Source organism: Schistocerca gregaria, chromosome 6 (genome assembly GCF_023897955.1).
Source record: "Schistocerca gregaria isolate iqSchGreg1 chromosome 6, iqSchGreg1.2, whole genome shotgun sequence".
Classification (NCBI taxonomy): domain Eukaryota; kingdom Metazoa; phylum Arthropoda; class Insecta; order Orthoptera; family Acrididae; genus Schistocerca; species Schistocerca gregaria.
Genome location: NC_064925.1, coordinates 554,830,921 through 554,858,702, shown reverse-complemented (window position 1 = coordinate 554,858,702; position 27,782 = coordinate 554,830,921). Strand labels below are relative to the sequence as shown.

General features: G+C 42.1%; 1 protein-coding gene and 1 long non-coding RNA gene across 2 annotated transcripts in view; one reads left to right on the top strand and one right to left on the bottom strand.

Annotated features, from left to right (window-relative positions):
- Positions 1-17,726, bottom strand: part of LOC126278188 (lachesin-like) — a 656,873-nt gene extending 639,147 nt beyond the window's left edge. The window contains exon 1 of the mRNA XM_049978103.1: positions 17,484-17,726. Coding sequence (XP_049834060.1) covers positions 17,484-17,550 — 67 coding nt within the window. The 5' untranslated portion in view covers positions 17,551-17,726. The remainder of the gene's footprint in view (positions 1-17,483) is intronic.
- Positions 6,575-27,782, top strand: part of LOC126278189 (uncharacterized) — a 44,881-nt gene continuing 23,673 nt past the window's right edge. The window contains exons 1-2 of the long non-coding RNA XR_007550673.1: positions 6,575-6,743; positions 6,841-6,940. This is a non-coding gene — a long non-coding RNA (uncharacterized LOC126278189). The remainder of the gene's footprint in view (positions 6,744-6,840; positions 6,941-27,782) is intronic.

Below are 27,782 nucleotides of genomic sequence, written 5' to 3'. Positions count from 1 at the left end.
AAAATTTAGGACGTTACATGACGATCATCTTAGATGATTACGATGTTTATGTAGAAAAAAGTGTCTGTAGCTACACAGTCAATGTTCTTCGGACATGAATGCATGTATGAAGAACGTTGTATTGCAAAGCTACGGACACTTTATAAACACACACCCTATAAGCATCAAAGATGTTTAAATGCCTCGGCGGGCTAAAACGACGATATAACAATTGTCTCCCTGTGTGGTGATCACCAATTCTGCCAGCTTAAACGTTGTGCTATGTGACATGTGGAAATTTAGATCGATCGTGGAGGTGTGCTACAGGCGAAGTGGTTAAGGCGAACGCTTACTATAACCCTGAAATCTGTTTTGGAGTTCCAGTAGAGTAAAGTGTAGGAAAAGGCTGGTAATACACTCCTGGAAATTGAAATAAGAACACCGTGAATTCATTGTCCCAGGAAGGGGAAACTTTATTGACACATTCCTGGGGTCAGATACATCACATGATCACACTAACAGAACCACAGGCACAAAGACACAGGCAACAGAGCATGCACAATGTCGGCACTAGTACAGTGTATATCCACCTTTCGCAGCAATGCAGGCTGCTATTCTCCCATGGAGACGATCGTAGAGATGCTGGATGTAGTCTTGTGGAACGGCTTGCCATGCCATTTCCACCTGGCCCCTCAGTTGGACCAGCGTTCGTGCTGGATGTGCAGACCGTGTGAGACGACCCTTCATCCAGTCCCAAACATGCTCAATGGGGGACAGATCCGGAGATCTTGCTGGGCAGGGTAGTTGACTTACACCTTCTAGAGCACGTTGGGTGGCACGGGATACATGCGGACGTGCATTGTCCTGTTGGAACAGCAAGTTCCCTTGCCGGTCTAGGAATGGTAGAACGATGGGTTCGATGACGGTTTGGATGTACCGTGCACTATTCAGTGTCCCCTCGACGATCACCAGAGGTGTACGGCCAGTGTAGGAGATGGCTCCCCACACCATGATGCCGGGTGTTGGCCCTGTGTGCCTCGGTCGTATGCAGTCCTGATTGTGGCGCTCACCTGCACGGCGCCAAACACGCATACGACCTTCATTGGCACCAAGGCAGAAGCGACTCTCATCGCTGAAGACGACACGTCTCCATTCGTCCCCCCATTCACGTCTGTCGCGACACCACTGGAGGCGGGCTGCACGATGTTGGCGCGTGAGCGGAAGACGGCCTGACGGTGTGCGGGACCGTAGCCCAGCTTCATGGAGACGGTTGCGAATGGTCCTCGCCGATACCCCAGGAGCAACAGTGTCCCTAATTTGCTGGGAAGTGCCGGTGCGGTCCCCTACGGCACTGCGTAGGATCCTACGGTTTTGGCGTGCATCTGTGCGTCGCTGCGGTCCGGTCCCAGGTCGAAGGGCACGTGCACCTTCCGCCGACCTCTGGCGACAACATCGATGTACTGTGGAGACCTCACGCCCCACGTGTTAAGCAATTCGGCGGTACGTCCACCCGGACTCCCGCATGCCCACTATACTACCTCGCTCAAAGTCCGTCAACTGCACATACGGTTCACGTCCACGTTGTCGCGGCATGCTACCAGTGTTAAAGACTGCGATGGAGCTCCGTATGCCACGGCAAACTGGCTGACACTGACGGCGGCGGTGCACAAATGCTGCGCAGCTAGCGCCATTCGACGGCCAACACCGCGGTTCCTGGTGTGTCCGCTGTGCCGTGCGTGTGATCATTGCTTCCAGGAGTGTATATAATATTGGACTATCAGACAGATTGCGTAATTGGATTGAACAGTTCCTAGATAACAGAACTCAGCATGTCTTTCTCAATGGAGAGAAGTCTTTCGAAGTAAGAGTGATTTCAGGTGTGCTACAGGGGAGTGTCGTAGGACCGTTGCTAGTCGCATTATATATAAATGACCTTGTGAATATCATCGGAAGTTCCCTGAGACTTTTTGCGTATGATGCTGTGGTATATCGAGAGGTTGTAACAATAGAAAATTGGACTGTGTGCAACGAATTACGAATGGTGCAAGGAATAGGAATTGATGCTCAATGTAGACAAGTGTAATGTGCTGCGAATACATAGAAAGAAAGATACTCTATCATTTAGCTACAATATAGAAGGTCAGCAACTGGAAGCAGTTAATTCCATAAATTATCTGGCAGTAGGCATTAGGAGTGATTTAATATGGAATGATCTTATAAAGTTGATCGCCGGTGAAGCAGATTCTAAACTGAGATTCATTGGAAGAATCCCAATAAAATGTAATCCGAAAGCAAAGGAAGTAGGTTACAGTACACTTGTTCGCCCACTGCTTGAATATTGCTCACCAGTGTGGGATCCGTACCAGGTTGGGCTGATACAGGAGATAGAGAAGATCCAACGGAGAGCAGCGCGGTTCGTTACAGGATCATTTGGTATCGCTAAGGCGTTACAGAGATGATAGATAAACTCCAGTGGAAGACTTTGCAGGAGAGACTCATTACCTCGGTACGGGCTTTTGTTGAAGTTCCGAGAACATACCTTCACCGATGAGTCAAGCAACATATTGCTCCCTCCTACGTATATGTCGCGAAGAGATCATGAGGATAAAATCAGAGAGATTATAGCCTACACAGAGGAATACCGACAATCCGTCTTTCCCTGGACAGTACGAGACTGGAATAGAAGGCAGAACCGATAGAGGTACTCACGGTACCCTCCGCCATACACCGCCAGGTGGCTTGCGGGGTATGGATGTAGATGTAGATGCAGAAAAACTGAGAGGTAACACTAGGACTGCAAGATAAAGGACGAAGTGCCCGGACTAAAGGTAGTGTCAGACTGCGATGCAGTCTGTCGCCTTACTGTTCAATCTATACGTCGAAGAAGCAATGCCGAAAATAAAAGAACATTTGAAGAGGGGATTTAAAATTCAGCGTGAAAGGCTATCAATGATACGATTCACAATAACGGTGCTATCCTCATAGGAGGTGAAGAATTACAGGACCAACTGAATTGGAATGGATTGATTAATGAGTACTCAATATGGGTCGAGACTAAACTGGAAAAAGTAACGAAACGACAGGTAGCAGAAATGAGAATAGTGAGAAACTTAACATCAAAATTAATTGATAATCACAACACAGACGAAGTTAAGGAGTTCTGCTATCCAGATAGAAAAATGACCCATAATAGGCGGAGCAAGTGCGATATAAAAAGCAGACCAGCGCTGCCAAATAATGCATTCCTGGCGAAAAGACGTCTACTATTACAAAACATAGGTGTTAATTTCAGGAATAAATTTCTGTAAATGCCCGTCTGGGCCGCTACATTGTATACTAATGGAACAAGGACTGTGGAAAAACCGAAACGTTGTAGAATGGAAGCTTTTGAGATGTGGTGCTACAGAAGAATGTTGAAAATCGCGTGGAATGACAACAGGCTCCCACAGAATCGGTGATGAAATGAATATATGGAAAACACTGGCAAGAATAAGGGATAGAATGATAGGATATCTTTTAAGACGTTATGGAATAAGTTCGATTTTACAGGTAGGAGCTGTAGAGGATAAAAACTGTAGAGAAAGATAAGGATTGGGGCTTAATTGATGGCTTACGTCAAGTGCTACACTGGTATAAAGAGGTAGGTTGTTGATGTTGTTGTGGTCTTCAGCCCTCAGACTGGTTTGATGCAGCTCTCCATGCTACTCTATCCTGTGCTAGCTTCTTCATCTCCCAGTACCTACTGCAGCCTACATCCTTCTGTACCTGCTTAGTGTATTCATCTCTTGGTCTCCCTCTACGATTTTTAACCTCCACGCTGCCCTCCAATACTAAATTGGTGATCCCTCGATGTCTCAGAACATGTCCTACCAACTGATCCCTTCTTCTAGTCAAGTTGTGGCACAGGTTCCTCTTCTCCCCAATTCTGTTCAATACTTTGATTGGTTATGTGATCTACCCATCTAATCTTCAGCATTATTCTGTAGCACCACATTTCGAAAGCTTCTATTCTCTTCTTGTCTAAACTACTTATCGTCCATGTTTCACTTCCATACATGGCTACACTCCATACAAATATTTTAAGAAACGGCTTCATGACATTTAAATCCATACTTGAAGTTAACAAATTTCTCTTCTTCAGAAACGCTTTCCTTGCCATTGCCAGTCTACATTTTATATCCTCTCTAATTCGACCATCATCAGTTATTTTGCTCCCCAAATAGCAAAACTCCTTTCTACTTTAAGTGTCTCATTTCCTAATCTAATTCCCTCAGCATTACCCGACTTAATTAGATTACATTCCATTATCCTCGTTTTGCTTTTGTTAATGTTCACCTTATATCCTCCTTTCAAGACACTGTATATTCCGTTCAACTGCTCTTCCAAGTCTCTTGCTGTCTCTGACAGAATTACAATGTCATCAGCGAACCTCAAAGTTTTTATTTCTTCTCCATGGATTTTAATACCTACTCCGAATTTTTCATTTGTTTCCTTCACAACTTTTCAATATACAGATTAAATAACATCGGGGAGAGGCAACAGTCCTCTCTGACTCCCTTCCCAACCACTGCTTCCCTTTTATGCCCCTCGACTCTTATAACTGTCATATGATTTCTTTACAAATTGTAGGTACAAATTGAGGTACGTACATTAGAATAATTCGTGGCGGCTCGCATCAAATCAACGGAAGAGTCAAACAACACATCAAGAGATAGACTTCATCACAGAGAAATGTTTGCTTCAATGCTATTTGAAAGTAGATAATGCTTGCCGTCCTGAACTGACTGTAATTAAATTTCTATGTACCAGTGACACTGATTACTGCATACTGTGTTATGTATATGCCTCCTAGAATGTGTAACAAGTAGACTTTCTTCTTTTTTATTTTCCTTTCTCTGAGGGCTCATGTGGGGTAACGTCCCTCGTGGTCTCCCATGACACGGTTGCACCCGCTCAACCCCGTTAACGAGTTACCACGAAACTGGGGCCTTATTTTCCTGTCACACGCAGCTGTATTGTGTACGCATCAGCCTGCGACGCCTCAGGCAGCTCGGCAGCCGTGTCCCGGCGTCCATGCGAGGGGTTTGTCATTACATCGTCTGTCAATACGGCCACCGCGTGCACTATACGCATTTCATATCGGCTTCAAAAATCAAGCCACGGGTAACGACATTTCGATTAGCCGCGTTGCTTACCGCACGTGTTCGTTGCGCAGGTTAACGGGAAGGCATGTTGTCATGCCCGCGATTTAACTCCAGTATACGAATATCACAAACAGTTACCGACAGTGAGCTCGCTGTTCACAGATAACGAGAACTGTATTACAAGTTCTAGCCAGAATACTGCTATCTCATTGGTGACACATAAATACGTGATTCTCGCTGAAAACTGTCTTTATAAACTAGAAACCGCGACGAAAGTTCCAGATGCTGTTGGCTGCTTTTTGTGTGCTACATGGATTATACCCGTGAAATTTTCTTATAATAACGTGTAATTAAATTTACAAGTTTGATACATTAATGGAAATTTGGTTACATTCTTATAATCTATATTTTTTGATTAAATTTTAATAGGAGCTACAATGTAGTTAGTGAATCATGCACACATTTATTATGAAAGGCATCAATATAAGGCGAATCACTTCAGTAGTTGAATGTCTGAAATTGTCGGAACAAACATTAATTGTTGACACAGGGAGTCTCATAATTGTATTGGTTAGAAACAGTCTTGATTGCAATTTTATTTTATTTTTAACTACGCGTTTTGCCTTTTTTAGGCATCTTCTGGTTATCTACATAGAAAACAGAGAACAAATACACCTATTTAAGAATCGCGAACTAGCTGTGCAGACTTTGATAACCTAAAAACTTGTATAAACAATACTGAAAGAGCAAATACCTTAATCTGGTATTTCTTAGAAGAATCCCTTAGTCAGTGCCGCTAAAGGGCATCGTTGAGTATATCAGGCTAACATCGCCGCCGTTAAACTCAGTAAAACTAGAAATATAAAATAGTAAAATCAGATAAAAATTCACCTGTGATCACACTCAGAAATGCAATCGTATTGCCGAAGCCGTATGATACGGCCTTACCTTTTCTAGATGGACGTGAGTGACACCAAGATCTGCATAACGCTTTCCCGTTCACAGGAGCGAGTAACAGAATAAAATGGGGGCTCAGGTAGTAAGTACAATGCACCACACTGTCGTGTGCCAGTACTGAAGCCTAATACAGAATCACCTCAATAGGTGGCGCTGCCACGCAGCAGTGATAAGAATGAGAGATACATACCCACTAAAACTTTATGAACGTAATGCAAATAAAACATTGGTAAGATGGAATTACTAGGGGAAACACCTAAACAATAACTTATCCTAAACTACTGCATCTGTGAGGTGTACTACACACCTTGTTTTCTCATTTTAAATTCACCGCCTTCATTTATAAATCACTTCGTCAAAATTTTAGGATAACTTATTGCACCGCTCTTGCCCCCAGTAATTCAATCTTATTAATGTTTTGTGTGCATTACTTTTATAAAGCTTTGGTGACTATGTACATCCACTTCACTATCTCTCATTCCTACCAGAAGCTGCGTGGCAGAGCCACCTATTGAGGTGATCCTGTATTAGACTTCATGACTAGCACACGACGCTGTGGTGCATTATGCTTAGTACCTGAGCCCAATCTTATTCTGTTACTCTCTCCTGTGAACGGGAATGCGTTATGCAGATATAGGTGTCACTAGCGTCCATCTGCAGAAGGTAAGGCCTTATCATAAGGCTTCTGCAATAGGATTGCATTTCTGAGTGTCCGATCACTGGTGAATTTTTATCTGATTTTACTATTTTATATTTCTAGTTTTTACTGGGTTTAACGACGGCGATGTTGGCCTGATATATTCGACGATGCCCTTTGGCTACACTGACTAAAGGATTCTTCTAAGGAATACCAAATTAAGGTATTTGCTCTTTCAGTATTTGATGTGTTTAGACATGCTTTTAGGTTATCTAAGTCTGCACAGCGCGATCGCTATTCTTAAATAGATGTATTTGTTCTCTGTTTTCTATGTAGATAACCTTAAGATGCCTAAAAAAGGCGAAACGCGTAGTTAAAAAATAAAGAAAATAAAATTGCACTGAAGACTGTTTTTAACCAATACTGTTAAGCACTGGTTTGCTGTCTGCTGCGTATGGATTGGAAGAATTTTTATGGCCTCATAATTTATAGAGCGAACTAACGCCATAATGAAAGAGCGCTTGGTTCTTGTGACAGTTGGACCTACTTACACGATCGTCGTCTGCTCCATATTCATATGTTGTATGCATGGGTCGGTGCGTGTATACCATTCTCAGCCTGCTTTAGCACACGTAAGCTCCTTTACGTGTTTGGTAAGATATTTGACTACCGGGATGTTATATCCAGACGCCTCGTATTCTTATTTAACTTTCTTCAGAATCTACTGACGGATGAAGCTTATCCCACTACATGTTTACATAATCCGATGAGGCTTTACGAGTTCGAAATGTGTAACTGTTATTATTTAATACTATTTTGCAACCGAAACTGTTTTGTTCAAGAAATTTCAAAACCGGTTGCTGCTTCAGACAGCAAAAACTGAGTGAAACCAATTTTAAATGTTGCGTATAAATGAATCTGAGATGTAAACATTTTAACGAACTCCTCATGCAAGTGGGTTAAAATTTCACCCATGGCCTGCTTCACTATGAAAACAATACTAATTATGTTTATTGTATCTTACCATTACTTACTGCGTTGTAGCTGTTAACGTGGTGTTAGATCATTTTCCTCGGGTTTTGACGCAATACTGCTCTAGTTTTTGTTTTGCACTCCATATTCCCTGGTGATCTCGTAAATCGTAACAAGACATTACAATTTCCTGCTCCATTTCTGCAACTTTAGCAACCTGAGTGCCCTACAATTCGCTTTGGAGATGAGCACAGACGGAAACAAAGATAGTAATGACAAAAGAAATATTTTGTAGGTGGAGGAGTATCTTCGGTGTTTCATAAAATCAACAGTTAAGGAGAATATCAGTGAATTGTTTTTTACGTTGTATTACCCTGTACGCTGGGTTAAATAAAGCAGAGAGACGATGGACGCTTGTATGCGTTTCAGAAGAATGAGAGGTGTGAGAGGAACAGGTAAAATGAGGAATGAGGCTCTGTTGCACAGGGCGACTGAGCAAAGACAAGTACTAGAAACAATTAACCCTTCAATGCTGTGTGTTGCGAATCCCCATCATTATAAAACAACGCTGTTAATTGGAAGTTTAATGGGGGTTTTAGCACCAGTGACAGTAGGTGTAGGTTCTACGCGAAGCTACCAGCGCTACTGGAATGTGCTGGAAGTCCCAGAGCGTCTCGGGTACTTTTAGAGCGACCTGGTGTTCGCGCCCTTGTTCACGACACACTCACGAGAAGTTATCGTTTGCACAGTTGCAACTAGATACTGAGGTAAATTATTTAGTTGTTGTGTAGTATTTGTGAATCGACGTAAATCATATTTTGATGTAATGAACTAGTTGTACGTGCACGCTGGTGAATTCGGAAATACTGTTTGTGCAAAAGTCGCATCATTAGGTGTTTGTGTACATTTGGCGGAAATACAGGAGATGAAATAAAGTGAAATGAAACCAAATATTTCTGTTGATTTGTTGGAACGAGTACTTCAGTGTTCAGATGTATGACTAGTACTCATTTAGAAATTTCTCCACCAATGTCCCTACCTCAGAAAATATAGCATCATTACCATATAACTATAATACTATAAAGTTGAAAATTTTATTATTTACTGTGTTGCTTAAAGTGAAATTCACAATTTTAAAAATCATGTTTGGTGCACCGTTTCTTAACCAATGTCGTGATCTCACTGACTTTAGCATTATAACGATATACCGTGTAATACTGTAATACTACGTACTTTATTATTTACTGCGTTTAATGCTCTCTGTTACGTAAAGTTTAATTTATAATGTTAAAACACAAATTTGGTGCATTAAGATTTTGGGGATTGATTCTTGGCTTGTAGTGTTTGGGATCCTAAGAACTATTGTTTGTGGCTGTAGCTAGTCAGTTGTTTTCTAAAGATGGCCCAGTGAGACGAAAAATAGTTACAGATAAACAAAAATCAGCAGAACAAAACCAGTTTGCTTCGTATTCAACCTTAAACCAAATATCTTCATTATTTAACTATTTGTATCGGAATTTGTTACACGTTTCCACATGAACATCCGACGTCAACACTGTTTTGAGTGGCCACAAATTCTAACGAGCTCTTAATACTCTCAAAAGTCGTGTTCTCTGACAGTTTAATAATATCCAATAACAAAGAAAATGATCTACCTGAACTAAAATCTATGAGATCAGACACATCCTGCGATATAGGAAAAGACATGAAAAAGAAATAGAAGTACGCCTTCAGGGAGTATGAAGGCAGAACTAGTATGCAAGACGTATCAGGTTCCACGAAAACCGGGTCCCCAAAGTGATGCAGTACATCGTTGGCTTCAGGTTACACACATAAGATAAATCTATAAAGGATCGAATTGTAAATCACAAAGTATGGATGTGTGGTAAGTGTAACGTTAATCTGTATACAAACAAGAGAATAAACTGTTTAAGATAATTTCGTGAATAGGGCTTTGTTAGACAACATATAACTATTTAAAATATTTGTTCCCACGTAGTTTTCATTGTTATTCATGTAAATCCTATCAATGTATCACCAAAATGTTAAAAGTCCTTTAATAAATGAACTGCCCTAAGGGTTGAATTAGCCAAACACCTATTGTCGCAAATATGTCGCACACCCACTTATAACATTACGTACCCTAGATTAATAACACATCTTAGAACATATCTTAGATAACATATCTTATATTTTAAAATGAATAACATAGCTTAGATTTTAATCTTATGTACTCTGTAACACTTCATTCCTGGTTACAAAATATAATTTTTGATTTTTGCTTTCAACTAGATTTACTCAGAAATTCAAAAATTAGAAAGAAGAAACGTTGTTGCTAAAACTTTGGATAGAAGACAAAGCATTACAAGGAACGGTGAATGTGAGGAGTACCAGAGGACAAAAATGATACCAGCTAAGTGGCAACGTCAAAGTTAACGCATTACATGCAGGAAATCGGAAAAACGAAACCTGAACTGTATAACGTCAACGTCTACATAGAAAAATGCATAATATTAACGTCAGACGATTCTGAGGTCCGAGTACAGGCCTCGCGCGTGGCCCATCTCTCTTGGACCAAATTTCTCGTTAGTTTAGTTTAGTTACGTCATGTTCTGTAGATCATTTTAACGATTATTTGATCGATATGAAGTGGAACAAGTCAGATTACAAGATGTACACACATGAACAGTGCTGACATTAATATAACAGAAATATTTTGTTCTACACATGCAACTACATTGAGTACAAAATTTTAATTTTTATTTATTTACCAATTCTGAAACAGGAATTCGTCCATGGAATAGGAGGAGTGGTCCAAAAGGAATACCTGTAAGCTAGATTTAATACTTAATCTGCTACCTGCCAGACACTTTGTGTTGTTGAGTAAATTATCAAAGATTTTTTGTTGCTGAATAATGTACTCCTTTTTTAGCCACTGACTGCTTCAATAACGGATAGGAAAGGTCATTTTTTCCTAGAGTGTTGTACGTATGGAGATCGCTGTTCTTCGCGAATGGAGACGGATTACGTATAACGGATTTCATTAGCGAATATATGTACTCTGACGGTGCAGTTAAAATACCTAACTCCTTGAGTAGGTGCCTACATGACGTCCTTGGGTGAACACCACTAATATTATACTCACTGTTCTCTTTTGTGCAATCAATACATTGTGTCTAAGTGGTGAGCTTCCCCAGGAAACTATTCCATAACATATTATTAAGAGGAAATAAGCAAAGTACGTTAGGAGGCTGATCTGTTTAGTTCCAAGACTAGCGATTATACGAAGAGCGAAAGAAGCTGAACTTAATTGTTTGAGAAGCTCAGCAATATGCTTCTTCCATTTCAAGTTTCCATCAATGTGAACACCCAAACATTTGGCGAAATCTACCCTGTTAAATGAGCCGTGTTCTCATGCTACGGCAATTGTCGGTATGACTCTATTCGGTGTACAGAACTGGATATCGTAAGCAATGTGAACTCGGTGCTCTGCTGCCATGCGATTGCGTGTCCAGTTAGAGACATAAATGAGAGGTGTACATCTGTAATACCGGACTGAGCCTCAGATAATAACGATACTTCCTCAATTATCAGTCAAACGGCACTTCAGGAAACCCATGTTTATTTGAACATTTGCCCTCTAGCACGATATTATTTTATTTGTCTCAGTGTGATACCCCCCGTATATCGCGTCTGGTGTAAAAATTGTACCATGTGCTGCACATTATCGTTTATAGACAGTGGTGTTAGATTACATACTGCGTAATGTCTTTAGACTGCGAACGCACTTCGCTGCCAGATGCGGTCAACGCTATTCCGATTAGAGCTACCTCACTCTTCACAGAGACTACACAACCAACAGCTATGGAAAAAAGTGGATAAATGCTTTAACAAGCGAGTGAATTCGCAACGTACAATGTGTGTACTCTACATTACCCGTGTGCTCCAAAAACAACATAAAATTGTTTGTAAGGAATTTTTTTGGTATTCAGAGAATAGCTGAAATCCTCTACTGTTCTTTTTATTTTTAAATTGGATGCTCGAGGGACATCAGCAGGCATAATTTTGTAATTGAAAATGAAACTCCTCCAGCTGTATTTAAGATTTCCTATTTATTTGGCTACTAGTTTCGACATTGCGTAAACGTCATCTTGTTATCTTCAGGCCCATACATTTTGATGGTATTAATTGTGTGTGGCTCCGTACCAGGTACTAGAGGTCCACGGTGAGACCAACATGTGCTCCACATGGATGACGGTCAGTAACTAGTGTTTGTTTGTGTGTGGGGGGGGGGGGGGGGGGAGAGGAGGGGGGCAGTAATCGAATACGAACACTGAATAAATCTTCAGTTGCCAAGATCTCCAAAATCATTTATCCAGAGAGAGAGAGAGAGAGAGAGAGAGAGAGAGAGAGAGGAGTGTGTGTGTGTGTGTGTGTGTGTGTGTGTGTGTGTGTATGTGTATCCAGTAAAGGAATATCACCACTGAATAATTTTTCAGTTGCCAAGATCGCCAAAATCGCTTATTCATACAGATTACCGATGCTTCTCTGTTGGCGTCTTCGGATATATGTAATAACAGATGATTTTAGCGATCTTGGCAGTCGAAAATTTATCCACTATTCATAACATTAAATATCTCCAACCCGTTGACGATGTCAGAGGTGTATAGAAGGAGATGCAGTTGATATCAATTCACACTTGCACCATTAAATTTAACAGAAATTGTTTCATTCGCAGGAAAAAGATTATAAGGAATTTATCGTAATATGATTTTACCTTACTTCAGTTACTCTAGTTTTACATGTATCACCTACGGTAATTTACGAACAACGCCCATTAATATGGTATGTCATACGAGCAATCATATTAATTGTAATATGATAATCCGTAACCGCTTAGATACGTTCCTTTCCTACCTTTTACCGGTAGATCACCTGCAAGTCACAGAATTTTATTAAAAAATTTGGTAGATACGTCTACATTTTCAGATCTAATAACGAATTGATTACCGCATGATAACGAGCTTGAACCGGAATGGCGAAATCAAAACTCTGTGAAGATTAGATAGAAAATCTACAACTGTACATAAATATGACACGATCTTCTACTAATCTTGGGCCCGACACATAGATGCACATAAAAGAGTTTTCTAAATGTTAGTTCGGGGGATCTGTTTCAAATTGACGTCCCGTTATCCTGATAGGGGTATTCTCTCATTTCGTCAGTAGCTTATAACTTTTACCTATCTCCTTCTTTATCCTTGAACAATCGAGTAATGCTGTTCTCTAATGACGCAGGCGTCGGCAGCGTCAGAACCTCAAAACTAAGTTAATACCCTCACCATCAACTGGTGACAATGAAATGCAGGCGCGAACTGCAGTTCATACTGTATGGCATAATGGTTACGGTCGGTGGATGGAATTGGTGTCCGCAATAAACGTGCTTTCAAAGCCTTCAGAGTTGTGTTGCACTGACGATTCAGATTTTAAATTTGGGCTTTATTGTAGTTGTGACGCGACAATATTTCTGAAACTAAATGACAAGACAGCACGTTCCACTATAGCATAAGTAACTCAATAATGTTGAAGACCTTCTAAAAAAAATAAAGAAAAAAATATCGGGGACTGATTATCTAATGTGTGCGTTTTTTTGACGATTCGGTATTTTCATACGTACGTGAGTAATGACATGCTTATACTTCTCAGAGAGGAAGAATAAGGTATCGTACAACGAACGCTGAACGTCGAGACAGGCAGCCCATGGAAAACTTAAATTAGTGTTAGCATGCCAAGGTTTAGAGGCCCCCCTCCTTTGCAGTACGAGCCTTGTGTTTTATCCACTGCACCACTTTATTCCTTAGGACAAAAGGCACAGACAGCCTGCAAGTATGAGGGGAAATTGTCGTGAGTAGCAAGTGCTCGATGGGGGAAAGAAACAGAGTGAAATTAGCTGTGAAACACTGACTACAAAGCCGCTGTACTTGTGTACTTCCCTGGAAACACTTCAGACACGATATTCACGCAGTACGAAGAAGCGATATTAACTAGAACGAGACCGAAATTAGACATTGGAGACATAATTATATTTGTCTTTGAAAAAGCATTTAGAGATTATTGATACATCAAGGAAAATGGGAAACGGCGCGCAGAAGTGGTCGCCGGCTTTTAGAAATCATTTTACTGCCACACTACGACGCCACCCCCGCTGGCACTCAGAAGATTGCTGTTGGGGAGAACTCAGTGGAAAGAGCTTTCTCTGTCACTGCTTGACGCCTTTCCTGCCATTTCCAGAATCGTGGCTTGGCTTAGACAACCGTCTATTATAAAGCGCAACCCACTTTCCAGCGCTCACACTGCGTCACGGTATATTGGTTGTGACGAGCACGGCGAAGTATCACGTTGTGTCCTTCCTTCTCCGCACACACATGACAATTACTTATTCTAATGAAAAATCTTCCGACTTAATAAATACGTTAAGTATTTTATTGATCTCGCATAACTAAAGTTTGATATCAATATCAGTTCTTGAGGTTCAGCGAAAATAAAAGTCATTAGAGATGGTACACTAACCGAGCTGGGCATGGAGGGAAGACGTAATAGGTCGCGGAATTACTGAACCGTTCTAGCCTGGCGTCGTTTAATGAAACCGTGGAAACGTTGTAGCAGTACTGAAAGACTTGGCACTTGAGTTTCTTAGCACTCATCTAGTGTCTTAATCACTGTACGTCCCACATCACGCTGCCACTGTAGAGTGTGAAACACTGGAAACGCTATGTTCATAATATAATTTAATTCAGTTGCTACCAAAGCCACAAAGTACTGATGCTATGCTGTGTTCGCATCGATCCTCTGTTCATAATTATGTTATATAAATGGTGATGATGTTTTAACTACTGACGACGCCTTTGGCACGATTGTTTTATGTATCTCCACTGCAGGATGTGATATTAGTGTATTTTACTTCTGATTATGGTATTTTTAGATATACCGAAACTGTGGCCAAGGATTTTAATAAATCTTTATCCTACAACTGTTTAGCTGTTATTATTTACCGTGAAGAATTTCAACTGTTGCTGTTTCAGCCATGTTTAAAATCTTGAAGCTACCAGAGGGTCTAATAACACGTGTATCATTCTATTCATGCCTCATTTAAGTCAGTAACATCGCAAGTGGCTCGAAAAATTTACGTCTTCGAAGTATTAGTTTGTTATGAAATGACGCGACGTTTCTTAACTCAGTAAATCGTAAGACTACAGCACATTGACGGTTTTGTCAATCACTGTCTCACCCCATTTAGTGCTGAAGAGGAAGATGGTGAAAAAGCTAGAAATGCTATGCTCAAAATAAATATTAGTTTAATTCGTACCAATGCAAGTACTACATAGCCGTATCACTCTATACGTGTATTGTTTACGTCAGCAATAACATCGACAGTGGCCAAAAAATCTGTATTTTAAGAAGATTGATTGTCGAGGGTTTTGAAAATTTCTAATTTTCTAATGACATCGAAGCAAAGTTCATGAAAACATTATAACACGACTAGTGGTATTTGAATATAAAGGACGACGAGATTCATTTCGTGAGGAAACAGTGAATTGGTAGTTTCCTTGACAGAACCAGAAATATTTTACAGCCAGACTAAAATGGATAACATAGAAATATAAGAATGATAATAAATACATTTTGTAGGCTATTGGCAGATAGAAGTACGTACACGCATTCTCGTCTAATTTACAGAATCGAATTAGAACAAAAATATTTTTATTAATATTTTTACTTATGGCACAATTCCGTCAACATTCTCTTCCTTTACGCTACATGATAAAAGAGATGCCAAATTTCTAAACTTTTTGCTAGCAACAGAACTATTGGGCATTTGGTCAAACCCACCAACGTTCATCAAAAAGAATGTGATGATTTGTATTAGCATACGTAGGTAGCACTTGGAACAAAATTGGTCGTATTCTGCAAACTCCTGAATTGAAATGATCGGGAACGCTTTAGAACACGTAAAACATGATACTGTTCCACTTAATCCAAGTGTCTATAGCATCCAGGAGTGTCAAACTTTGGTCAGGCCATCGGCATCGTAGAGGACCAGATGCTTGAACATAAGCGTCACATAAACTTAACAACAGCTGAGCAAACCTGCTACTATAGAACATTGCTTTGGCCACGGTCATTATAAGGAACATAATAACTCGGTTACTCCTGCATTAACTTCCAGCTGCTGGGATGGTGTTATTAACAAAGCAGTAACGGCATAATTCGTAAGTGATCCCTGCATTGAATCCTTCTCTTATCGTGTTCAAGCCCAATGCAGACTTATTGCTACCTCATCCTTTGGCTATTAATATTTACTATCGATAAGTTCTGGCTGTAGTCATCTCTGGTTCTATGTGGCGCTAACGTTATTGCTCTTGTTGTCTTCCGTCAAATGCTCTGCGTATCCAGTTTACTTGAATAACGCTCTCTCATGGTGTTTGGCGGTTGTCGAAGACGCCATCCAGCTACATTTCTGTAAATTGTTTCAAAATTATACACGGCAGGAAAAGTTTCACATTGTATGAACTTCAACTGCTGATAAAAAGCTGCAAATGTGTTTAATGTCAGAAGATAACTGAAGTTCTTTTTTATTGGCTTCGACTACGACGTTATTACAGGCGGTTGTTGCCTGAGAAAAACCATGTGGTGGGTAACAAATCCCAGCTGGAAAACGTTTCCTATTCGTATAATCTTAGCTTTGTTGAGTAAGACTATTTTGTGATCCCTTTAATGTATTGCATGTCACTTCGAAGAGTTAATGTAGAATGTAACATAATTTTGGAGGTTTTTGTTGTTAACGAACACGTTTACGTCGACGACAGCGGTGACGGTGGCCTAGATGATAATGACGACGACGATGGTGATCATGGAGAAGATGACAATAATAATGTTGATGATGATGATGATGATGACAACATTCATGACGAGAGACGAGAGCTAGGGCACGGAAGTACGTGCAGGTCCATAGTCTACTACTGTCCAATATCACATGTGGTGCCTCTGAACTAAACTTCCTGCGAGTACTGTCTCACAAGTTACACAGATCGGAGAATAACCTAGGAGTTTTTTCTCGAAGTGCAGTATTTTGAACAAGTAAACAAATGCTATTCTCTTACTACTTTTCCACTGACTTGTATTTATTGTCTATTTGCAGTGTGTTTAGAAGCAATCAGTTGGCAGTGTTATCAATGTGGTATACCACCAGAATATACCCTATTAATGTATCACAGCAACATGACATTTTAGATCAACGTAACAGTTACCACATAAGAGGGCGCTGGGGTATGTTAACACGAGCTCTTTGGGGTGATACGTCACATCCGCAACAGTATTAAAATGCCTAAAGGGAAAGCTGTAGGTGCTTCGTCAGAGACTGAAAATAGCTTAAAACAGTACACAAGTCATAAAGGCAGAAAAGTAACAATATCCATGTCCTCAATAGCCATTTCACAACTGACCTGAGAGCGACAAGAAAATGTAATGTGTATTAATCTCACGCTATAGTTTCCAGCACTTGTCACTTAATTATTTATGATCAATAGCTCCATCTCTGCTGTGATTCGAGTGTTTTTCAGGTCCTGTTGGTGACTTGAGCTAAAGGCAACACACTTCTGGTGGAAAGGTACATTACATCCTTGTGCTCTTATCGTAGTTGAGTGAGCTTTGTGTTGGGAGACAGAGGAACGTCACAGTGTTTGTGTCGGCTCCAACTACACAGAAGGCCGTACTCCACGTGGTTGGGTACTCACCCTGGTAAGCGGAGCAGAGGGAGTGCAGAACGGCGAAGACGAGCGCGCTCGCGCCGGTGGCGACCATAGTCCAGGCGGGGTCTGCAAGCAGCGGTCCGAGCACGAGGGACGCCGGGGCTCCGGCGGCGGCTGTGGCACTGCAAGGGCGCTCACTTGACGACGCACGCGTCCATGGCGGCGGCCACAGCAGGCGGCGGCGTCGGCGGTGGCGTCGGCGGCGGCGTCGGCGCGGAGCGACCGGTTGTGGCGGGGCGCGGCGCGGGCACCGACTGAGCGCCTTCGGAGTCGGCGGGCCGCTGCCCGCTGTGCCGCCGTGTTGTGCGGCGTGGTCGCCCGCGCAGGCGCAGACCGGCGCCGTGTCCTGGACACCGGGCGCCGAGGTTCCCGGCGCAGCTCGCTGCGTGCCCAGAGGCGTGCGGCACCCCTGTCTGAGTTAATGGTAGGGCCAGGCTCCACTGAAGGAACTCCTGCTTACGAGAAGGCACACAATCACATCGAACATCTGAGCGTACCCAGTGACCATTATCAGGATAGCACAAGGTTGTTGAAACCACATTACCAAAAAAAATTTATCTAGAGTAATGAAATTTCCTTAATAGACCCGCCAGGTTAGACGAGAGCGCTAACGCGATGATTCCTGGACTCGGGTAGGAGCGCCGGCCACGGATCGAATCCGCCCGGCGGGATAACGACGAGGGCCGGTGTGCCGCAGGCCTGGATGTGGTTTTTAGGCGGTGAATACCGGGCTGGTCCCCACGTTCCGCCTCAGTTACACGCGTTGCAAACATTTGAAACACGTCCGCACTCTTTCACGAGTTACACTGGACGCAGACAGATGGGGTCCACTGACTCTGTCCCAGAGGAAAGGGGGGGGGGAGGGGGGGGTACGGTGTGGCGACAGGTAGGGCATCCGGCCACCCCTTCATATTAACATAACAAATCCGATTTAACCATGCCGACCCTGCGCAAACTGCAGGACTAAGGCGGAAGCGAAAGAAGTATGGAATTTTCTTTAATACAAACGTCCAGCTAACACTTTTAAATGATTAACATCACAAGATCAGAGAACAATGTAATGATAAATGCCGGTACATTATTAACCTGTGTAACTGTGTGAACATTGAATGAAAGCATGCAAACGTGCATGCATTGTGTTGTACAATTGGCGGACGTAAGTTTGTTGGACCGTTTTCCATGGTAGAAGCACTTAGTCGGTCAATACAGGGACAGTTAATGCAGTATGTGGATGACTTTGGAGATGGCCTCCGAAGGTGTCCCACATGTGCCCTATTCGACAGAGATCTAGCGATCGAGCAGGCAAAGTCAACGGGTCGACAGTCTGTAAACATGGTGGATTACGACAGCAGTGCGTGGGCGAGCGTTATCCTGTTGGAAAGCACCACAGGGAATGCTATTGATGAATGGCAGTACGACAGGTCTAATCACCAAATTGACCTACAAATTGGCAGTGAGGCTGCGTGGGAAAATCACGAGAGTGTTCCTGGTGCCATACGAAATCGCATCACAAACCACAGCGACAGGTGTAGGTCCAGTGTCTCTAGCAATCAGACAGGTTGGTTGCAGGCCTTCTCCTAACCAACACAGGGTCATCACTGATACTAGGACAGGACCAGCTTTCGACCGAAATCACGATAAAAATTCACCTGCCCTGCAATGAGCTCTCGCTTGCCACTACTGTAGACACAAATGGCGGTAGTCCTATGTCAATGGAATGCACGTTACAGCGGGTGTGTATCTGAACTGCCCATGAAGTATCCGATCTGTAACTGTTGGTTGTGTCACTTCGGTGCCAACTGCTGCTCAGACTGCTGCTGCTTATGCGGTGCGATGCGCCAGAGCCTTCCGCAGAACACAATGGTCTTCTGTCTCGATGGTGGCACGCGGTAGTCAGCTGCCTGGTGTTATTGTGACCGTACATTCTAGTGACTACTGCTGCTAGCAATCATGCACAGTGGCTACATTCCTGCCAAGTCTTTCTGCTCTATCTCAGAATAAACATACAGCTTCTCGTAGTACTATTACACGACTTCATCCATACTCACTGAGGTGTTCATAATGGTGTCTTTGTCACTTTAAAGTGATTCTTACTACCATAAACACACCGCGTCCGACTAATGCTAACAACCTTTAAAGCGTGTATTTACAGCAAACCTTATTTGCATCCTCATAGTGGCAATACTTGGGCAATTTGGGCAATTCTTATGCGACTGGTGCGGATTTGAATGGACATCTTCTGTCAGTTCTTCAGATGTAGAAACTCACCTATAAACTTTCGTTTATGTCGCCTAACTCTTTCTAGGTGTTAACGATTTTGCCCCTGTCGGTGTAAATGAGACTTTCTTTTTATTTAATTTTTTATTTTTATTATATTCTCTTTGGTATTTATATATCTATGCTTTGTTTATTGTATTACATTTATTTCAATGCAAAAGCGCACACTGTGTACACGAGTCCACATGGAGCTAGTGCACTTCTTCGACCCGTCCGCCTTGGTTCCCAATGCAAATAGAAAGCGTTTTCTCCATATACGCTCGTTCTCGCCTACACGTTGGTATAGAACGGGCAACTTACGCGATACGTCCTTTAAGGTAATTAATGTCAGTTACTCTTCTAGCTTACAGGCGTTCTTTCACTATTTCCGATAGCCTGAAATCACATCGAATCATATCGGGTGAATGTTGTGGCTATGCCATAGGTCCTCCTCTTCCGAACCAGGGTCAGCCCAATGTTTCATGCAGGTAATGCCGAACCTTTGAGGAATACTGTGGTGGTGCACCATATTGATAGAAGTAACCTGATATTATGATATTGAGGGGAATATTATCAACAACAAAATTAGGCAGCATACAGAATGTAACGGCTACAGATACAGATAATAGGTACACACATCAATTTGGTGGTTGATTTTCCTCTACGTAAAGCAGTGTTGCCGCAAAGACCTGATGTTTTTGTACGGTGGTAGCTGTACCACAAAGTGGACTATGCCTTCACTGTAGATTAACCATTTGTCATCCATGCGTCCACATTTCAACACCCGATGTGCAGCCGAGGTGGAAATAAGGATTATTTCCTTGCTGTTGCCACATGTACTTGGAGGTTCCAGCTAACCTAAAAACATACTCCTGCTAATAGCTATAATTATTAGTCCGCAAATGAAATACTGATGTAATGTCATTCATTACATTGTCCCAGTCATCAATAAAAGTATCTGCTCCTGTACACATTACACCTTGTATCTCGCTAAGAATCTTCCGTTAGAAACATATCAATAAAAAACATGGCCAAGTACTCCAGATTTCGAGCTACCTCATTAAATATTAACTTTCGGAGAGGCTCGAATGTACTTTCTTACTTGATGAGGATTTTTAGCCGTGCGAAGCTCGTGTTCTTGCCATTCATTGTTTGTCATATTCTTTTACGGTACTGCCATTTCGTTTTATTATTGCAGTTACTGGAGTCAGTAACTTCTGCCTTACTTGCCCGTGAGTGGCAGTAGCAGCACTAATCGATAAGTGCACAGTCGTACCATCTCTGGAGCGACCGATAGTATTTTCGGCTCATCGTGTGTCTGGAAGTCAGCTGGAGACGGTCCAGGAGTGCAGTCGGGCACGGAGCAGCGTCAGGAACGGAGCACCAGTGAGTTGCTGACAGACAGTACCTGCCGACGGCTGGGGACACACATGCAGTGTCCGACGGAAGCAGACTGGAGCGGGAGCGACTGTTGGTTCATCGTATGGTCGGTCGTCTCATCGGCCGACGTGTATTTGGTCTTTTGACCGTTTCCGTGTTTGTGGCATTCGGTCGGTTGGGGCGTAGCAGCGAGGAACACTCCGTGGCGCGTAGTCAGGCCGGAGCCACTGGCGGCGTGTACGCGCGGTTGGAGTTGCGAGGCGCTTCTTGGGATGGTTACGAAGTTCGTCGCTCACCAATCATAAAGTCGAGTGCTCACTTAACGTACTATCAAGCCACAGCTACTATCACATCTTTTCGTTTCATCTTGGTTGTCGCTTGCTGGGAGATTCCCGCTATAAACAACGTGTGTGCATTGAAGTCGGCTAGAATTGCAGCCGTCTTCCTGTGTGGTGCTTAATTTAATTAATTCCTTCATTAATGAAGTGTGCCAACATTTTCTTCTGCGTTGTGGCCATTGACGTTCCGGTGACTTGCCCTGGTCGTTAACGTAGTTTTTGGCAGTGTATTCTCCTCGTCATGTTTATGCTGTCCAGCACGGCGTGTAGTTCGACAGCTGAGGTGTTGTTGGTAGATTTTGTCGTTTATTCTTAGTTGGCTGGATTGGCACCAGTATCCAGAAAGTTTTGCTATTGACATCTTGTTGTCGTTTTGCTCGTCGGGTGGAGTAGAACTGATCTTGTTGGTTGGTTCGTCTGCTGGACCTCGGTTGGGTTGCCTTCCGATTAAGAGGTTGTCGGTCTGGCTGTCTGTCTCACCTAATCGTGCGTTAATGTTACCTTCCCAGACTGATCCTTGGAAACCATCTGAGCGCCGCTCCTTGTGTTTTACATAGTGATTTCCTTCTTGGTCTTAAGAATTCTGTGTGGCTTTCAGCTAATTAAAATTGCAAGGCTTTTCTTCTTAGGCCTTAAACCGCAAAAAGCAAAAGATATATTTCTTGTTTGGTACGTAGCCTCCAGCCGAGTTTCAGCATTTCAAAATTAAAATTGAAAATTCCTTGTGCCTAGCCCTTAAGCCATAAAATTGCTTTGAAGTTGGTATGTGGCCTTCAGCCGAGTCGCCTTTTCAAATCAAAAGTTGAAATTTTGTCTAGGCCTTAAGTCGTAAGAAATATTTTCTAGTTTTTGTGTGGACTTCAGCCGAGATTTCCAGCTTAAATTAAAAATTGGAAATTTCTTTGTCTGGGCTTTAAGCCGTGTGGTTGCTTGCGTTTCGTATGTGGCCTTTAGCCTATTTTAGTTGAAATTGAGACTATTTTCCCTTTAGGCGTTAAGACGTAAAATTGTTTTCTGCATGGTGTGTGACCTTCAGCCGAGTTTTACTCTCTCTCTAATTAAAAAAGTCCTTGTCTTGCCCTTAAGTCATAAGATTGTTATTTTTAGTATGAGGCCTTCAGCCGAGTTATGCAAGAAATATTTTAAGATAAGGCCTTCAGCCTTTTCAAATTGAAAGCTCTTCTTCCTAGGCCTTAAGCGATTAAATTGTTTTGTCGATATGCGGCCTTGAATCTAGTTTTCAGCCTATTTAGATTAAACTTTGAAAATCTTTTTCTCGGCCTTAAGCTGTAACACTGTTCTTGATTAACGTGAGGCCTTCAGCCGAGTTCTATGGGAAAAAAATGAGCTAAGGCTTTCAGCAGTTTTATATTGAAGATAAAAAAAATTTTCTTAAGAAGTGAAACCTCCAGAAGAACTCCTGTACCTCAGTTTCTTGCTTAATCCTTGTGCCTTGGATTTTCGATATGGCCTTCAGCCGATCTAAATTATATCAAAGGAGGTCTTTCGTTAAAACCTTGAGAGTTTTTATTCTTGCTTGTGTGATTGTGTGTTTTAAGAAATAAAGTTTACATGTTGAGTGCAACTGACAGTAACTTATATTGGTCACTTTCCACAAATATAACCGCACCCGCTCTGTCCTGCTAGGCCAGGGGTTTCAGATTTCTGTGCTTCAAATGACGCAACTCTGCTTGTTCACGCTACGACTGACCTGACATGTGGCTTCAGGAACATAGCATTAGGATCTATGTCCGTCATTTCTAACAACCGTTCTGCAGCTCGTATACGAGCAATTTTATCAGCATCAGATAGGACCCGTAACATTTGAGCATGGTACGGTTTCATTCGCAGAATAAGTTGAAGCATTCTTAAGACACTTGTCTGCGTGATCCTGGTTTCCAATCCTAATCACGTTTTGACATCCCTGGACTCATCACTGTGTCATGAACATTTATAATGTTGTCTTCCATACGAATACTTCTTGTATGTCGACTGTTTCCTTTACAGACAATGGTTACAGAACAGATGTCTACACATTCCTCAAGCAGTCGACAGATAGTAAACTAGGTGGGAGGAAACAATTTCAGATTTTTTTTTTTTACTATTTAAGGTAACCTACACACTTTCATCCAAACTGCTACCTTCCTTCTCTCTTCCACAGTCGGGTAGTCATCACTAGTCTGTAACAAAAGAAGAGTTAAAATTATGAATTCACTTATGAGTGGCAACATCTATTTGAAAAACTCTCTGCCACGTAACGCCGACTAAGGCCTTGACAACGACATCAAATGAAACTTCTTCAATTAATTGTTTACAACATCCACAAGTAACGTCAAAGAACACGGATGCTATTTATACAACAACGCATGGCAAGTCTTAATTCACTTATTTTGTTACGGGGAAGAGAAACACTGAGACTATCTTGATGTGACTTAAAATCAGTGATAAAGACCATACCGGTATCACTTTTATTTTCGCTGGAGTCCTCACTGTCTGGTACAGTGGCTACTATATGTACAGTTGATTGCCTTAACACCTCTCGAGTTTCTGATCTCATTATGTACGTGCTTCAAGGTGTTCTTAAAATCTTCTGGAGTTATTCCCTATCAGTTTCCACAGGTTTCGAAACATAAACATTTACTTTCTCTACTCCATGTCTCCTATAGCTCAGAGACGTTCAGCGGCGTAGAGATAAAACGGTGTGTTGCAAAATGTGTAGCTCTGTTGTCCTGGTTCTCTACTATTGATTCAGTTGTATGCTGCATTTTCTGTGGTTTGAATACATACACTACAGTAACTGTAGCAGTTTCGTGATTATGTATGACTTTCTCGGAATCTAAGAAAGCGATCGTAAGCAGATAATCAATGGAAAATTTTAAAAAAATTATAAAATCCTTTCTATAAACCTTTTAACAGCTTTCAAAAATTTGTATATATTTTCCCAGACTCATTTAACATAATCTTTTTATTACAAAGTGATGACCAGTTTCAGTGACGTAACTTCCATCTTCAGATCACATGTAGTATTAGAAATGGACTCTCAGTGTACAACGTTGTGTCGTCCATAAAATTCTTATTTCATAACTTAAGGTAAAATGTGCTGTAATTAGCATCGTTGCCCATGACAACAACTGTTTGAAACTGCTGTCATAGAAAGTATGGCCGTACACAGCACATTTTACTTGTGCATTTTCTATTCTAAGTGTACGCCGCTATAACTGTCTTCTCACAGGGCGTGATTTCCTCTTTGCTCGAACAAAACTGTTGGTGACGATCCTAACTGTGAGGTGCACTCTGTACAAAAATACTTCTTAGTGTGTCATCAAGTAGCAGACGGGCAAGGAAGCTTTGTGCGAAGTTGTTAGTATACAGTTTCTTTCTTCGAGAGATGAAAAAAATGACATATTTCCGATTAGGGATGCCTTTTCGACAAATTTTGTAACCTTCAGAGCCTGCGAGTTGTCGAATGCTGTTATTTATTCGCTCCGAGCCATGGGACTGACGTATTGTCCTATAGAACCCGCCAGTCTGATCAGGGAACGACCCCGGCGAATTTTTGATACCATGCTGTCTGAAGTGGAGGGTGAGGTGGAATCCGATACCCTCTAGATATTCTCGCTCTGATATTTGTATCGCTTTATTGATTGCAAAATCCCAGGAACTCCGAACACGATGCGCAAATCATTCTTCCTTCATCTCTCTCCCTTTAGAAGATGAGTCTCTATTTCGAGCATTCATTCTCTAGATGATAGCACAGTGAACGAAAAATTAACAGCATTAGTTGGAGTTCTGAGACGTCGCCAGAAGGTGGCCTATAAAAATCTTGGCGAAATGAACGTGTTACTGGACTGATTGCCCGAGGTTATTGCATCACTCCATATTACATTCCATATATACTACTGGACCCTCGGGAACGAAACACATCCACAGCACAGCACATATCACAAACACTTCTCTGTCTGATAACCCTTTCACCGAAGCGTTTGTTTCTCTAAACACTGAAATGGCTTGTCGTACTGCCTGTAAATAAATCGAGTTCCGACAGGTAGCGACTGTAGTGAAGTATGGGGATAAAAATTCCAGAGTCTGAGAGGCCTTTGTTGTGATATGAAGCGATTACTCCCATAGCAGATATCGTTAAGCCCTGAAACCTCACATAAAGAGTTACCGTTAAGCCCTGAAACATTCAAGCTACGCAAAAGACCTTATGCTTCAGAAAACGATTTGCAAACTCTGTATGACACAGCCACAAACATACACACTTTCATAGTTCGGAGCTATTGTAAAGAACTTGCGTAGTTACTATTTGAATACTACAGAGGGAGTAACGACCCATTAAGGCAATGGCACAAAATTTAACAGGTGTTAAAAGCGTCTACTTGTTTTGTAATCATTAATAAATGTAATCAAACCATCAGCACCAACATATAACCAGTGAATATCATTTTCACTTAAGACCATAGTAATACACGAGATCCTTCTCCACGCTGTTTAGCAAACAACTGTCTTCGAAACAGCATCCGCCGACGTGCGTTGTTCGCACCTGAAACTTGACAGCATTCAAAGGAAGGTCACTTATTACGAACTTTTTGTGATTCCCACACATTTTTTGTTTTCCATATACCAGAATATTTATTGGCCGTGAGGCGAACCCACAATATACAAGACGATGGAGGCGATGAAGCGTGGCACTATATTGTGTAGCAGTAACAAGTGACAGAACGAAATAATTCAGGAAGAAGTAGGTAGATAAGCGTATACATTGCTGCAAAATACAGTTAAGTCGTTTACAAGCCAACATGGGCCCTGAAAATAAAATGGACAACATTCATATACAAGTAATCGTAACATCACGTTCCTAGTCCACTCCTTCGAATTCACAGCAGCGCGAATTGAAAAGGTAATATATCGAGCTATAATCCGCTTCCCTTCAATCACTTTTGAGCAACCGAAAAGTTTCCATTTTACAATGCGCGAGTGCACACTATCGCAATCCAACCCCGGAGTAATCGTGGGCGACCAGTGTCGAATAGGTTAACCACTTTACCGAAGCTTCACCATCACAAGTAATTAAAATATTCTCCCTTAATGGTCTCATCGTTGCTGGATCCCCACACTGGCACGTATCCCAAACAGACAAACCCAGCCATCCTCGCAAGTTCACATAGCAAGACCTCTCCAAACATGGGACCAGGAACTACAAGAAGCACTAGAATGCGAAAATTGATATAAGATTAGCCAACTTCGTGACCTTAAACCGAAAATTGCTTCCCAGTCGTTGAAACGGGGTGGCGCGCCAATGGTGTGGTATCGTGCGCATCGGCCACGCAAAGATGTTGCTCATCGTGTCCATATCGATTAAGAGAATCTTAGAATAGCAGATCTCTGGGAAGTATTACAAACTTAAATGACGTGATCTACTAAAAGCAAGGTACACGGCCCAGTCACATTAATCTGACCGCCGCGTGTGCAGTAACCACACACAGACCAGCAAGTGGCAGAAGTGGCTCGTCGGGGGGATGCGGAAATCAGTGCGCTCATTGTCATATTGCGGAAACTGAACGATTTAGCTGACGCCCAAAGAGCAAGATTATTGGCTTTCGGGCCAATGGTGGAAGCATTTTCGAAACGTATAAGTTTGTAATTTGTTCGCGTTCCACCGTGGTTAAAGTACAACGTCAAGGCAAAATGGCGCTAATTAAAACCGACGCCGAAGCAGCTGTGGTGCACCATGGTTTATAGATCACAGACGTAAATTACGGCTGCGGAAATGTTTACTAGAATATAGGCCAATAAGTGTTGAGCATCTGACCGCCCAGATGAACCAAGGGGCTACGAATAGAGCCTCTCAATGGCCGTTAGGCGAACTCCGCAAGAGGAGTCTGTTTCAAGCACGCGTGGAAACAGCTATTCATTGGCGACAAATGCTGGGATTTGCACGTCTGTATTGCAACTGGACGTCCACTTTGTGGCCAAAGCCTTTTCAGACGAATCACGGTGTATGCTCCATAGGATAGATGGGTAGTAGACATTTACGGCGTGAGCCATCTGAAAACAAACAATCTGCAACAATTGTCGGAAAGCCGCAAGTCGGAGCAGGGAGCAAGAACCGGTAAGTACGAGAATTATGGCGCAATCAGCTAAACAGCTCATTTATCCAAGTTGTTGACAAGTATAAGATACAGAAGAGTGGAAAATAAAAATTGAGAATGATTTAGATGACGATAAGTTTGGCTTTAAGAAAGATACAGTGTGCGATCAAAAGTATCCGGACACCTGCGTGAAAGTGAGTTAAAAGTTCGTGGCGCCG